Raw genomic sequence first — 16,104 nt, forward strand, 5'->3', positions numbered from 1 at the left:
ACTTACAGAGTCCTGAAAACAACAGAGTCAAATAATACACAACATAATAAGTGAATAAACATATTCAAACATTTGCCTCCCAACAGATTCATTCATAATTAAATGGTTAGATAATCTTTTCTAGTCTTTTTTTTTAGTTGTGGTGGTGAATGGAAGCTAATGTCAGAACCACTAAAAACTTCTTAAATAAAGTTATTAAAGTTTATTTTGAATAAACTGCCTGATGCTTGAGACCAAAGCCACAGCCAAACTCTAAAAAGTGATTTTGTGTTTTAGTCAAGGGAACTAATATCATCAAGTTGAATAAACTTATTGGCCAGTACAACTAAATAAAATGAGTTCAGAGAACTTTAACCTGAAAACTTAAAAATTGATATTGAGTCCATGAAAAACATGATTTCAACCAACTTTTAGTTACATGTGTCAATGCTCTTTCCAAAATGTTGTTTCATACAGATTTCCCATAGGCTTCTGGCACCATACATTTGCATATTGGGTGTGGCCTCTTCCTTACATACCATCTTTGTGTTTTGTGTTGCCTAAAGCTACCTTATCCTAGGCATGCACTGGTGAAATGTATATGATAATTGTCAGACCTCAGTGTTGTAGGTTGTATGAGCACAGTAACTTGATTCTGTGTTCCTAGTTGTGACAGTATTTTGGCTTGGGGCTACAGAGTTCACTTATTTGATCCCCCAGTGTTGTGCTGTCAGTACTGGTAGTTTTTCAGTTCTCTGAAAACTCAATACTCAATAAGGAATGCAAAAAAAAAATGTTGAGGTAACTAAACTGTAGTTGTGTGAGCAAAACTCAGTTGAATAAACTTCACTGATTCAAGTTGTTATCTAGCTTTGACTTATGCAATTGTAGGTATTTACAACTTAACTGAGTCAAAGCGAAATGATGACTTGACTGAGTTAATCTGAGCCAGTGTACAGAAATTAATATTACAATAAATAAAATATTTGGCAAGTAAGCATTACTGAAGAATTTTAAAATTACTACTACTATTATTAAGTAAATAATAAAAGCAATGTGGTGCTACATTGTTGTAGTAAAATCTACTAAAGATACACTGAGTAAAATCTAGACTGACTAAACATGTTGCAAAGTTACATTTACTGAAAAATGTGTAGTTAAATACACTGAGAATTATGAGCAAATATTACTTAAATATATGTTCTGTTAAATTTACTTGCTCTTTTTATGTGAAAAAAAAACGTTCCTACGTTTTTTGTAAGTAAATCCTACTCCACATTTTTTTCAGTGCATGATAAGCTTTGGGTGGAACAAATCTACGGGGGGAAACATTTTATTATTAAAAGGTAACATCGCTGCTTTCTCAAATAATATTAGTTATGTATAATAACTAATTTGATATTATTCTAATGATTTTAACTTGTTCACACTCACTGAAGTATATTTTAGATGCTGCATCTTAGTAAGTTTAACTTCAATTTAAATAGTGCAGAACCATATTGACACATGCATCTTCCCTATTGGGTCCTGACATCATTTATTTGCATAGTGGGCATGTCCTCTGCCACTACCTCACTATTAGTGTGCATTTTTGTCCACACAGGCTTCCTTTGCTTAGGCATAAAGTTTTTTTTTTTTCATATTATATTTTTTGATTGCCTGGCTGCAATGTTGTAGGCTATCAGAGCATGTTGCCATTTTCTTTACTGCAAGGTGTAACTTTATACTGGCATAACACAGCAATAGTCACTCTGAAGGAAAAATAGCTTGGCAGAAAGCATGCTGGATGATTATCATCTTCTATTAAGAAACAAAAATATCTGTGTTGTGACCATAGTGACCCCTGATTCCATTCACCACCACTGTAAGGAGCAAATTTTCTCTACAATGATCCACAATTTCACATCACAACCCCATTTAAAAAAATTGAAAAGGCCAGTAATAATACAGTGAGTCTGGTCTCATACTATTTAGCTATCTAAAACGTTTCCAAGTGCACTGCATTTCCGGGTGGCATAGTCTGAACATGTTTCCATTTCTCAGTATCAACTTTAGTAAAACATTCACATTATCTTCAACTGCCCAAGTAATGTTCCACTGATTCTATAAATCACTGGTTTGAATCCTGGGTAATGCTGCTTACAGTCAAACTGTCTGACTGTCTGTCAAACTGGGCATTCTCTCTCTGGGAAAGTAGGTGGCGCTCTCTCCCAGGCATCTGTTAGCTGATGTATCAGAGCTGGGGATCCAGTGCTTTTCTTCTGAGCATGCCAGCTACCCAGTGATGCTGCATCAGCAGCAGATGGAGAAGAGGCGGAGTCTGACTTCACATATATTAAAGGAAGCATGTGTTAGTCTTCACCCTCCTGGTGTTGGGGGCATCGCTAGTGATAGAGGGAGACCTAATGAGTGGGTGGGGTAATTGGTCTTCAAATTTAGAAATATAATAGGTGCTTAAGTGAGGAGAGAAAATGTTAATTAAATGTATTGTTGCTGACATTTACCATATGTTGGGTCTGTTTCCCAGATTTAACCTGAGCTTAGACCAGGGGTTCTTTTGCTGAGGGTTGCGACACCCAAGGGGGTCCTAGTAGTAATGCTAATTAATGGCAATTGTTCAACCTTGGATTTAGCAGAGAATCATATCTGGACATTATGCTGTTTTAATGAATCAGAGAAATTCAGTGGTCGTATTTCTTGACGCTTCGATTCAACTTGATTCAATTTTACTGTTTAAGTTCTTTTTAAAAGGTAGAAGTGGAAAATTGAGCTTGGATAAAAAACAGCATTGTTTCTAAGGCTGATATGTGTGTGCTTATTTAGGCTCATCTTAAGACATTTTCACACCTGTAGTCTGCTTCTATGGCCCGAATCAGTTGATAAGTTTCTTTATTGAGGGGGAGTGTTTCCCCCTTCGTTTATGTTTTCACACAGGCACAAACCTAAAGACACAGAAATGCTCCTCAACAAACCACACAAGCATGCTGTTATCTCTGATTGGTCACAGCTGTCTGTCATGGGAGCAATAAAGGAAATACAGCAAAAAGGGCCTGTGTTACAGACCAGCACATATATTTGTGCAGTGTAAAGCTATTTTAAGGATGTGTAGGATGTGCTGTGCAGATGTCCGTGCAATAAGTGGAGATGCACGGCCATGAGTAGCAAACGTTGTACATACGGCTTTCAGTGTTAAAACAGTTTGCATGGAGCAGCAACAGAGACAGCATATCGTTATAGTTGTGGTAATAATCCTGGTAATAAATAAGGTTATTGCTGCACCTGAACAGCTGTTTATCTCAAACCTAAAGAGGTAGTTTGAAACTGACAGCACATCCTTTCGTTGTTTTAGTCTGCACCCGAGAGCATTTACTGTTTTCAGTGTGAAAAAGCCCTTAGTGGAATTGCAGTTTTGATAGTATTTTTCAAAAACAGTGCAGTGTTTGCAAGAAATTAACCCACCCTCACATTGTCGGTATAGGAAATAATTATAACTTTGTAGCTACATGTTAATTATTCAAAAGCTGCTTATTTTTTTAGGAAGGGACATCCTGTAAAATCTAAATTAAAATACAGAACTGAATAATAAATGTATTATGGCACTGTAGATATTAGCGAGACTGTTTTGCTGGTTGCTGGTCTCACTTTCCCAGCAGCAAACTCCACTGTTAACATTAGGACTTAATCATAAGTAGAAAGCAAGCAGGAGAGTGAGAGTTTGTAAGGAACCTGCTTTCTGTTGCATCACAAATGAATGCCATCACATTAATGGAGTAAACTCATATAATTGTTATTATGACATAATGATCATTATTAATATTATGAGGTAAAAATAATTTGAGTCCATAAAATGGGTCGCACAGTGCAAAAGGTTAAGAACCCCTGGCCTAGACTAAAAAGCATGTCCACCACAAGTATATTCCCAGGCCTGTTCTACAGATCCAAGATTATAATTAAGGTCACAATATTTACAGATCACTATTTAAAACGCAGAAAGTTCAGTCAAAAGTGAACTAGTTCTTGCATTATGATGTTTTCATTACATTTATTTTCTAACCCATGTCCCACAGAGAATAAGTACCCTCAGAATGCTAGAGCCAGCCCTGATTAGAGTTTTCAGATGATTAAGTCTTTTTCACGCCCGCTGCTGGACAGGATATTGCATTCATCTTTTTGCATATGGGTTCTCAAGCAAGTAGCGATACTTTTCAAAATTTTCTAGCAAATATTTAGGAGCATACATGTGCTCTTTAGGGTCTGACGGGGGGTAACTTGGGTCTGAATCATCAAACCAGCCACCAGTTCTTATTAGCTCCTTTATATAGGTAAGGTTTCGCTTCTCCGGAAAGTCTCCCCAGCGAGGAAAGTCGCCGTTTTGTGCAGAAATCAACTTGTAATAAATTCCCTCTGGTTTGAAACACCACGAGCAGTGCCAACCCGCGTAGTGAACTGGGTTTCCAATAGACCAAGGGATCAGCACATGTCCTGAGGTCTTCTTATACTGCCTGAATCCTGGCATGTTGTAATAATCCCTCCTTCTCAGCAGAATCCCATCCCCCTTGTAGACAGTGAGGAGCATGGCCACGGTGCATCCTGACAACACGTCCAGTGTACCCAGCTGCCTCCAGAAAAAGCCGTACAAGGACTTACGCATGTGGATTCCGAACGGCTCTGTCCAGCCATCATAAAGCTTGAGGAAAAGAAGACCTTCCCTCAGAGGAATCTCATCAGCATCGTCCAGAACGAACACATCGTCCTGCCTAAGACCCTGAACCCTCGACAATCCGTTTTTGGTCAGGAAGGTGCGCAGATAGTCGTCTGCAATCCAGCCATCGGCTCGCCCTCCGTTTGGAAAGTGGTCGAGGAAGATGTAGAGGATCTTGTGCTCTATGTAGCTGAAAGTCCCGTTAAGGAGCAGCTGCAGAAACCTAAGTGGTTTGGAATTTCCATAGGCGGTAAAGTTCGACTCGCACACCAAGAAGAGATCCACAGTGTCTGCCAGTTCATGAAACCGGGTGTGCAGCAGGTCAAACTCATGATTGATGTTGATAGCATTGATAATCCGCCGTGGAACCTTTCTGGGACTCAGGTGTGACTTGGTTCGAAGATTCGAGTGCTGAACCACAGTGGGCACGCCACAATTAGGGCCGTGCCAACCCGTTCGGCAAGTGCATTTTGCAGCTTTCTTTCCAGTCTTGTTCAGACGATCATCAAGAACTGTATTATTTTTCTTATGGTGCTCCAGTATCAACCGCTGCCCAGCTTTGTCCACAGTGTCTTCAGCCATCTCTGTCCCTTCACGGAAGCACAGCACACCCGCTTCTGTGCTTAAAAAATATGGGGTCAAATCATCCTGCAGAATATACTGTCGCTTGTGGATATCCCCATGCGGACCAGTGGGATCAGGCATTACCAGATCTGACACCTGACAAAAGACAAAACAATCAATCAGTAAAGTTGGGTCAAACTTCTGACCAGTTTTCACTGTTATATGTACGACTAATAGAAACATTAACATCACCACTGATTTAGGTTTAAGCACACCTGAAAAAAATCACACAAATACATGCAAATTCTGGCTTTTGGAAACTCTCTGTAAGTTTAATCAACCCATTCTGTGTGTAAATATATGTGACCATGACTCACCCTTTTCAATAAAGATAATTATAACTTGTTCCTATAGCCAACAACACTGTGGCCATGCAGTCAACCATTATATAAAAAGTAGCAGAATACCTGTTCGATCTACTAAGACATGTTAGATAGACATTACTTTAGCTGTTCAATGTAGGTAATGTTTATTTAAACTCAAATAATGTGAATGCAATCTGTTGCATCTAAGCAGTAAAGGTAAATCAACAGCAGGAGAGTTAAATTATGCTAAAAAATAAACTCTGAAATACTACACTACCTATACCTGAACTCAAAAAACTGTAGTCAAACTCAGAAAAAAAAGACTTTTAAAAAAGTTCCTAACTTAACTCTACTGATTTGTTGCAGTTTGCAGCAACAATCTGCAGTTACTAAGTTTTGTGCAGAGTTAACCCCAAATATTACCTAAATTGAACAACTGAGACACATTAAATAAGATAATGCCTACCTAACATTTCTTAGTATGTTACATAAAAAGTGCATCTTTCCTATTGGCTCCTAGATCAATTATTTGCATAAAGGGAGTGTGCCTCCAACTCTCAATCACCATTAGTGTGTGTCTATAGCTCTGAAAAAATAATAATGATGATGTTTTCCTTGATTTTACCAAATTGAAAACCTCTGGAATATAATCAAGAGGAAGATGGATGATCACAAGCCATCAAACCAAGCTGAATTGTTGAATTTTTGCGCCGGGAGTAAAGGCATAAAGTTATCCAAAAGCAGTGTGTAAGATTTTTTCCAGAGCGGTATCTTATACACAGTTACATAAATATATATATTCCCACATGGGTTTTATAGGATGTGCACTTCTCTTTCTCTCAAAATGGCAGAAGTTCATGATTTATATCAGTACTTTCACTTCCTGCTTGTTGTGTATAGTGGCGATTTTAACTGTGTATAAAACGTTTGTGAGATTAAACATAAATGTCGGTGTGAGTTAAATAAATTAAAAAAAAAATTAAATTAATTAAAAAATAAAAAAAGTGGGTGCTGTTCACTCTTCTCTGCCACTTTAATAATTTTGCTGAAGATGAGCAGAACCCTGTGTTTTTAATGATAACTGGGTAACTGATAACTCAGAATCGGGTGCCCTTTAAGTTTCCCAAACTTACTTTAAAGATTATCAATTATGGAAACCACAAATGCATGTTGTGCTACTATCTTAGTTAAATATAAAAACACTGTCACATTGGAAAAGTTTGAAGGTTAAAAAATGAATTATCCATGTAAATGTTTATTGAACTACGGCCCAATCTCATTTCTCTTTTGTACCTCAGTTGTTACCCTTCCTCTTGAAACAAAAACAAGGGCAAGGGGTGAATTCTTCTTCCTAAGAATTGAGACAACCCTTCAGGCATTCGAGACAGATATAGCTATAGCAGTGGAGTTCAGTACTGCAGTACTGCTGGTTAACTAGTTACCGTATTTTTCGCACTATGAGGCACACAGGACTATAAGGTGCACTATCAATAAACATCTATTTTCTGGTCTGCACCGGATTATAAGGCGCATTAAGCGACACTAGTAAGGAAAAGGGGTGTCGTCATGTTTTTCTTCTTATTTAGCAGGTCTCACCACTTAAAGTGAATTAATTTTACTGGTAAATAGATCTGTACTGTATTGAAATAATGATTGCCCTTGTTAAATTTTCAATCCTGTCACACTGAGTCACCATGTCATTTGACCATTTCTATTAATATTTTGAGGATAAGATATATGACGGAATTGTTTTTACACTGTATGTATAGTTAACAGGACAGTCAACAAATATTTAAAAGGCTAATAATTTTTATGTACTTTTGGGATAAAATATAAAGGCAAAAACTGGAAAAGTCCTATCAACTGCTTGACAGTAATACTGTGATTTTACCTCAGGTAAGAAAATGTATTTTCTCAAAGTCTTAACTAATCAACTATCAAAATAAATAATCCGAAATAACATTTTTGAGTTTTTTTTTTTAATTAAAAAAATTATCTAAAATGCACCCTTCTTAGATAGTCTCTTTGTATGTTCTTTTTTTTTCTTCAATCTAAGCCTGTAACAGTTCAAAAGAAAAATAATTATTTACATAGCAAGTACCTGTCCATCAGATGCCCCTTTCCTTATTACCTCCTTCTGGTGGCTGATCCTGTTAGAAAGGATGTTATTGTGGCCGACCAGGACTATGCTTAGTGAATCTCCCCAGAAGAAGCCTCTGAGGAACAGGGACTTTATACCCGACTGGTGAACAGAAAGGTGAAACGTGTCCTGTTGGAGAGTTTTGTAGCAGTAGAGAAGAGAGACGACACAAATCCCGACTGAGCAGATCAGGAGCAGCCTGTGCTTTCTGATTTTCATCCTGAAAGAGACAAATATACCATACGCTGATTTATTATCGCTTCTCTGATATATACAGTATACATTTTGACCAAATAAGATAAAGAAGGTGTTTAATTTTAAGTTAAATGTGTCTTTTTTTTTTTACAAAAAAAATACATATATTTTGCACTGTTGGACTCAAGGAAGGGGGTTGTGGGGGGCCACTGCCCCTCATCTGATGGCCCCAAGGTTCAAAAAGCACCACTAAAGTGAAGAATTACGTGATCAAGTGCCCACTAGGTTGTTTATTCTTACAATAAATATAACAATCTGCCTCTAAAAAAGCTAAAAATGTGATGTTTGCCCTGTAGGTGTCCTCACAATGGGATAAACTGTATTTGACAGTAAAAAACAACAGGAATTGTTGTCAATAATAGCACAAAGTTAAAAATATATATTCCTATTTTTAAACATCTATTCTGTCCTTTTATGTTTTTAGTTGTAGCTGCACAACCTCTAGAATGTTTTCTATTTTATTATTTTCACTAACGCTAACAGAAAACTAGAAAACTTCCGTTATTAAATAAACAGTCTGAAGGATGTCTGAACACTTAAAGATAAAAAAAAATGGCATCTGCAAATCTGCAAACACCCAGACCACAGCGCTTAACGCTCAGCACTGCTCTTCATTTAAAATAGACTGCCATTATTTTAACCTGGCAACAGCATGGGTCACCAAGTCCAATGTTTGTTGATGACAACAGCCATCTAACCACACATTGTTTCATTGCTACAATCACCCTGCTAACACAACCTATCCACTAATCATGTTCCCCCATAACTGACACAGAGCTTCAGCCAGTAAACCGAATCAAGTAACATCTTATACACATGGAAACCAGTCATCACAACCAGCTAGCAGTGTGAGGCCCAAGAACCTCACACTGCATCAGCATTCACCTTCACTACAGGCAATCAAAGCAAGATATGATTTGGCCAAAACAAATAAACAAACTTAAAAAGACAGACTATATCTTGAAAACTTGGAATGCAAATACAGAAATGTAGCACAATGTAAGCCTGGATAAGTTAAGTTTATTTAAGTTAAGTTAAGCTTTAATTAAAAAAAAAATCATTAAATGTTTAAATACTGTTGACTGACAACTTTTAAATAAGTTAAATATATATTGGTTATATTGATTGCTTTGCACAATACTTCTAGCTCAAATATAATGGGCTGATGAATAAAATAGATTTGTATTTAGCTTTTTTAATTTAATTTATCTAAAATATAAATTTAAAATCCTCACAGTAATTTAGAAGGAGAAAAAATGCTAGGGTCATCTAATGTGACTGCACACTGACAGTGATTATGAGAAACTGACACACTCAGTATTCTGGGTAAATGGTTCCAAAAGTCAATGGAAAAGTATCTGCTGATTGCAATAGACTAAACTCAATAATGTTTGGATTCAATTTATTTGACTTTACACTGATTATGTGTTTAAGCTCATTCAGTTTAAAAATATTCATTTATTTAAATGTGTTTGAATTAGTACACTTAACTAAAATTACATAGTAATGCAATACATCATTAATAGTATGTACGTTGCAATCAAATAGTTAATTGCATATACAATTAAACTGTTGAAATTAACACATTAACACAAAATCCAGTTGGTCATTCAGAGAAAACATTTTGGTCATTTTGGTCAAGAGCTAGATAATGAGCTATCCTCCCAGTGTAGGGTATGTTTTTTACTGGTTAACCAACTGGTCTTAAACTGGATTTATTAGCAGGGAAATTATACATGCAGGATCAATTATTAATTCAGTGGTACTGAATGTTCAAATATGTATTTTTATTTGTCAAGACCAAGAAACACTAACTTGCTGTTAGTGATCATTGCCCCTTGCAAAACACACGTGGACTTAAAAACTGCAACTGAAAGCAGTATGCTGCAATAGATAAACTTCCACTGGCAAATCATTACTGTAGCCAGGGGCGTCGCCTGGCCTGGGCTCCCGGGGCTTTAGCCCCAAATAGTTTCCAGAAGCCTTATACAATTATGCTCAGCTCAGCTGTTTTATTAACAAGAATCAAAACACACAGATCAAACCCACTGTGTGCTTAAAAAACTACAGTCTGTGACAGTCAGTTAGCTTAACTTTAGAATTTTTTTCTCAAGGTTTGAGAAAAAAAATTGGCTTGATGTACCTGATCAGCCAATAAATAATTAATTTTCAAATAGTTTTTTATTAATTTATGATTGCAGGACCTATTGTAAGCTATAATTAACGAAAAATTAATTTAGCTAACCAGTTAGCTAGAAGCTGGATGCTGTAGATAGACAGAATTTAGTACAATACTTAGTTTAAATGAGTTTCTTAACCCAGTCCTCTGCCCTAAAATTATGTTTTGATCAGCTAATAAACTACACATTGTAGTGTTAAACATTTTATATATATATATGCAAATATATATAATTCATTGGACTGAGCCCCGGATCTTTACATACCCAGGCAACGTCCCTGACTGTATCAAAGCTATGCTAAGCTAATTGACTCTAGCCAACCAAGCTAAGCTTTATATTTGGAACAGTGCACAGGTAGCCAGTCCTACAGTCTGTAATCAAAATTATGTGTGATCTACAGAAAATGAAATAGTGTTAAACCAACACTAGCAAATCTGCTGCATGCTTTAAAGAGTGAGTTTAGTTTCTTCTAGGATGTGTCCAGGCCCGTTGCAACAAGTCAAGCAACGGCAAACTGTGAGATCACCTTTAAATTCTGTAAGAATTTAATGCAGGAAAGTACAAATACACTGTTATCAGGTTCCATTTGAGGGGGAACCTCCCACTAGTTGCTGACAGTAGCCAACCAGCCAAGTTCAAGGAAAAATATGAAATATTAACAATTATGAAGTGGAGTTATCCATCAGAAAGACAGAAAGAAAGCAGAGAAAGGAAGAGAAAGAAAGTAAAACAAGGCAGCAGTAAGTAATAATGTATACTGGTTAATTAGGGCTACATGTCTTATTCAAATAGTGTAATTCAGCATTAGCTAGGCTAGCAACACAATGTGTGGGTAATGTTTATGTTATCTACCTGCCTGATAGTCAGTTCTAGTATTGAACTTGAACAGGCTATTTTAAAACAAAAGCAGCTAGATGCCTACTTTATACTAAAGTCTTAAAAAATATGGTAATGCTTACACTTACCATAGCTTTTCTTCATTTTTTAACATTGTTATACTATTCGTTACTGCACACATTTTGTTATATATTTTTTATATTTATTATTATATATGCAAAAAAAAATATTGCAATTTACACTTTCTTTGCCAAAATATACATTATTTTGTATGTTGCATATGTAAGCAGTATTTGCACTAAACATGTAAATATTGTATCTGTGCTGTGGTTCCTGTAGGCTTTGGGCAGTTGGGCAGTGCAGGTGGTGAGGTGTAGAGATTTTTATGCTTTGATCATCTGTAATGAAAACACTAAAGGTGAAATGCGGCATTGTTCTGCCTGTACTTTAAACTGGTTTTATTATTAAAGGTAAACCAAAGAGATTTTTGTGGTTTTTTACTGCTTGTTTACATTAGCACAGCCCCGCCTTTGGGATAGCAGTCATGGTGTAGCTGCTTAAGTGTGGCTGAGAAGGCCCTACGTACAGCAAATTAGAAAAAGCTGCAAAAGCACAAAACACATCAATCCAAATGACAATACAGGCGCTGCAAATAGAAAAAAACACGCTGCAAATACAGGGGAAATTCTGCTGTGTTATAACTCACTTCCGTTCTGCAGTGACAGTATTTGCAGCGTGTTTCTGTCACACTGCAGAAATCATGTTTCAGAAACATTCTGACAATGTTTAACATAATAATGGTTTCAATCATTAGAATGTTTCATACACACATTTCTAGAAAATAAATAATAGGTTATAGAAATATACATGTTTAAAATTAGAAACATAAAAAAGTATATAATGCTTATTCCTAAGTAACTATTTTTGCCTAAGCATTTCACAGTGTTTTGAGTAAGACCAAGAACCAAGATTACTGTTTACTTCTCCTGGCAACTTGTCCTTGGCAACCAAGCTGTCAAATCAGCTGTGTCATGAGTACACCATTTTATTTACAATCCAAACCTTAACCTCTAGTAAACCTAAGTGTGTCTTCTGAGGTTTATATGGAACAGTACGTACAACCTCAAAACATAGAATAAAATGCAGCACTTCTGATGTTTACTTTTAATATATCATTGCAGTAGAAAGGAAGTTTAGTCTTTAGTCACATTGCAGAAATAATGTTCCAGAAACATTTAGAAAATTTGATTACAGAAATTTACTTTCCTAAAATAAGAAGTATAGAAAACCAAATTCAATACACAAACTAGCATTATGTATTACAATATGCTTACCAAACGTAAAAACCCAATGTTCAATTCTGAGAGTAAGTTAATAGACCTGAAAAACGTTAATTCGCATAATTTTCTACAAATTAGAAATGTCTAGCTGAAGAGGTTTACTCTGGATCTTGGGCAGAAAACATGGAAAAGTCTCTCCCTCAGAACAAACTAAAAGTAGTTTTGTCAGAAATGTATCAGACTATACAGTAGCAAGTGTTCTTTAAACCCTGGCGTTACACTGCAAGCTCGATAAGTTGAATGTTGAAAAATTTAGGAAACCTGTTGCCTTAACCCTTGTGCGGTGTTCAGGTCTGTGGGACCCGTTTGCATTTTTCATCAAATGATACTTAAAAAAAAAATTTCTACTTCAAACTCATTGGTATTGGCTCATTTTTTGTGAAAAACATATATCAAAACACATTTTCAATAAACACACACTGTACCCACCCCCCCCCCCCCCCCCCACCCCACACACACACACACAGACACACACATTTATATTACATACAGTCTGTTTGGCCAGGGGTTAATAAACATTGCTTCATTTGTAAATTTGATACTAAACAAATTTTCTACTCATATCTTGATTTTAATGATTGATTTTCTTTTACATTTTATTACAAAACTAATAAAAAAAGAGTAGCACTTTTTGAAAGAAATGTAACATAAGAAAGGTAAAGGTAAAGGGCAAATATTAACCACGTCAGCTGTTTATATTGCTTGCAATTTAGGTGAAGCAAGCATGTGTAAAGCATTTTAATGTAAAATTGCTTAATTTTGCTGAATTAAATACAAGTAACAAAGTAAACGAGTAACAAAAATATGAACACCACACAAGGGTTAAAAAAGTTAAGTTATGGGGAATGAAAACTTGAGTTAGCATAAAAATAAAACATCAAGTTATTACAACTAAAGGGGAAGTTGATTTATCTCTAAGGTAGCCCAGGGGGAATCACTACACACTGATGGTGAGTGTTAGTCAGAAACTGTTGGACACACACAGTATGCAAATAGATTGTGACAGAAGGCAATGGAAAAGAAGCTGTTAATGGCAACAGACTAAACGCAGTTATTATAAGTTGGTTCAACTCAAGAATCTCAGTTTGTATACAGTATATGTGCCCACAAATGTTCAACTAACTCAAAATAGTTGTGTATTGTTTAGAAATATCCAATTTTATGTAAAACAGACTTAAATTATTTGAGTATAAAGAATGTATGAGTTTTCAGTGCACACTAATGCATAATCTGCCTTGGACCACCAGTAAGAGATCCAAAAAACTGATTAGATATTATACAAAGCAAAGTCAGTTTAGAGTATGTTTAATATTGACTTATAATCCAGTTTGACTGGTTTAAAGAGTCTGGTTTCCAGTTACTATAAATGCGGCGGCAACATCAGTTTATATTCAATAGGCCCTATCGCAGACCCTGCGCAAGCGCGTTGTGAAGCTTGTTGCTTCCTTACACCCTGTCAACAGTCTATTTTCCCGCCTTGCGCCTGCGCCATTAAAATAGCGTCAGAGTGTAGGAATATATCTACACTTATGGGTGTGGTGGTCTGGAAATGAGGTGTGTTCAGGTAAATATCTGGTGTGTTTCTATCTTGGTGGTGGGAAATACAGGTGCGCCACTGACCGATTAAAATCCTGATAACAAACAACAGTCAACCGCGGAATCTTATCTTAGTCATGCAGGAGCGTCATGCTCAGCACATGTACACCTCCGCTCCTTACAAACACAAATAAACACGCTGCAGCACACAAATCCAGTTTCCATCAAAAATAAACAGAATAAAAAATAAAATAACATAACATACCTACATGTCTGGCTGCAAAACATCTTAACACTGCAACAAAAGGCTGCAGAAACAGCTACAATAGGAGCAAATTCCAACTTACATGACCGAATAAAAAGAGCATTTTAGAAATTTGAATGAAGAAAAAAAGTTGCTGAATGAATGTTTTCCCATTCTTGTCTGACTGTGGATTCTAGCTTTTTAACAGTCCTGGCTCTTTAGTTCTCCTTAGCCGTGCTGATGTGATGTGATTGTGTATGCAGTTTAGCATTGTCCTGCTGGAATATACAAGGCCTTTTCAAAAAGAAACACAACATTCGTTGTTTTCATAAAGGACTGATTATTCTGGCTAGAGATCAGTTTTTTATTTTGGCATCAGTCCACTTTAAATGAGCTTGTGATCAGAAAAGGTGGTGGTGTTTCTGAATTCTGTTGACATTTGGCTTAATCTTTGTATGATAGTTTTATCCTGCATTAGTGGATTGCAGCACAGTGAACTGTGTTCACAGACAGTGATTTCTGGAGGTGTTCCAGAGCCCTCACAGTGGTTTCCAGTACAGAATCAGTACGGCCTGTTTATAATGCACTGAAGCCTAAAGGCCTGAGCACCGGGATTTCCCCAAATACTCTGGATCTTTTCCTGATATTATGAGCTGTAGACAGTGGTCTTAATGATTTTACACGAAGTTAAATTTTTCTTTGATGTGATGTGTTCTGTGTCCTATTATGCATAAAATACAGATCTATGTTAGTTGCAAATCAATGCATTCTGTTTTTATTTACATTATTATTATTAATTACCCATTTAGTAAAATATGTATACGTGCGGGAGAGAGGCAATAAACTCCTAAACACACTAGAAATAGGTGTGTTCTGATTGCAACACTGGATTTCATGGGCGCACCCTAGTGGTTGGGCAACCTGCAGCTCTCTCTCTCTCTCTGTGTGTGTGTGTGTGTGTGTGTGTGTGTGTGTGTGTGTGTGTGTGTGTGTGTGTGTGTGTGTGTGTGTGTTGAGAAGGTACTTAAGCATCGGACACAATGAGGCCATTTTCCTGCCCACTCACACTTCTCAAATGTCTAAGGCTGCACAATACAGTTCTTCTACTAGAACACACACACACACACATGCACGCGCGCACACACACACACGCACACACACTCACCACACCCCACACCAACTTTTGTAGAATGAGTTTGTTTACAGAACAGGTAGAGTTCAGCACAATACTAAGGTAATCAATCTCAAGATCCTTCACTCTCTCTCTCTCTCTCTCTCTCTCTCTCTCTTTCACTCTCTCTCTCTCTCGCTCTCTCTCACACACACAACATAATCTTGTCTATAATGGAAGGACTGTGCTGGAGATGGGTGGTGCATTGTCTCATATTTTCAGTACAGAGTCACTAAACTGTACAAACAAAAAAAAAGCTGGGTGGTACAGGTGATGCTGGTGTAACAGACAGAGAATTAGTGTTACCCTTCAAGCGTGTTGCTCTCCAATGTCACCACACTAGCATCACTTTTGAAAGGACATGCTGGAGGCCAGCGGCATCTCCTGGTGACTCTTTTATGGGGAGCAACTGTTGACTGTGATAAGGGGCCAAAGTGACCTGTTCATTGGGTATCAAAGATTGTAACAGATATGTAACTAGACATTTGACAAATTGCACTGTGCACATTAATCAGCTAATCGGCTAATTTGATACTGTCACCATTGCCAACATTTTAACTAGAGATGGGACAGCGATCCACAATCCACATTCCAGTCCGCAGCTTGAGCTGGACAATAAACCTGCTGTAACGTTAACAGAAAACCTATTACTGATCCAGATTCCAGTTCCACAGTTTACCCTGAACCCCCAGCACCTTCAGTCTGCGGCTGACTGAGTAAACTTTAGCTGTTTGTCTACAAAAAATTACAATTGTCTGGAGAGTTTTCACTTTGGAAATGCGGAACAGCAG

General features: G+C 36.9%; 1 protein-coding gene across 2 annotated transcripts in view; it reads right to left on the reverse strand.

Moving 5' to 3' along the window:
- Positions 1-785: 785 nt before the first annotated feature.
- Positions 786-16,104, reverse strand: part of LOC125797534 (beta-1,4-mannosyl-glycoprotein 4-beta-N-acetylglucosaminyltransferase-like) — a 36,412-nt gene continuing 21,093 nt past the window's right edge. Inside the window, exons 2-3 of one of the 2 annotated variants that reach the window (XM_049473967.1) lie at positions 7,742-7,970; positions 786-5,401 (exon numbers count right to left, since the gene is read on the reverse strand). In XM_049473967.1, coding sequence (XP_049329924.1) covers positions 4,142-5,401; positions 7,742-7,969 — 1,488 coding nt within the window. In that variant the 5' untranslated portion in view covers position 7,970 and the 3' untranslated portion in view covers positions 786-4,141. Of the gene's footprint in view, positions 5,402-7,711; positions 7,971-16,104 lie in introns of both variants that reach the window. The other variant, XM_049473966.1, reaches the window with a different exon arrangement.

Source organism: Astyanax mexicanus, unplaced genomic scaffold (assembly GCF_023375975.1).
Source record: "Astyanax mexicanus isolate ESR-SI-001 unplaced genomic scaffold, AstMex3_surface scaffold_48, whole genome shotgun sequence".
NCBI classification, from domain to species: Eukaryota; Metazoa; Chordata; class Actinopteri; order Characiformes; family Acestrorhamphidae; genus Astyanax; species Astyanax mexicanus.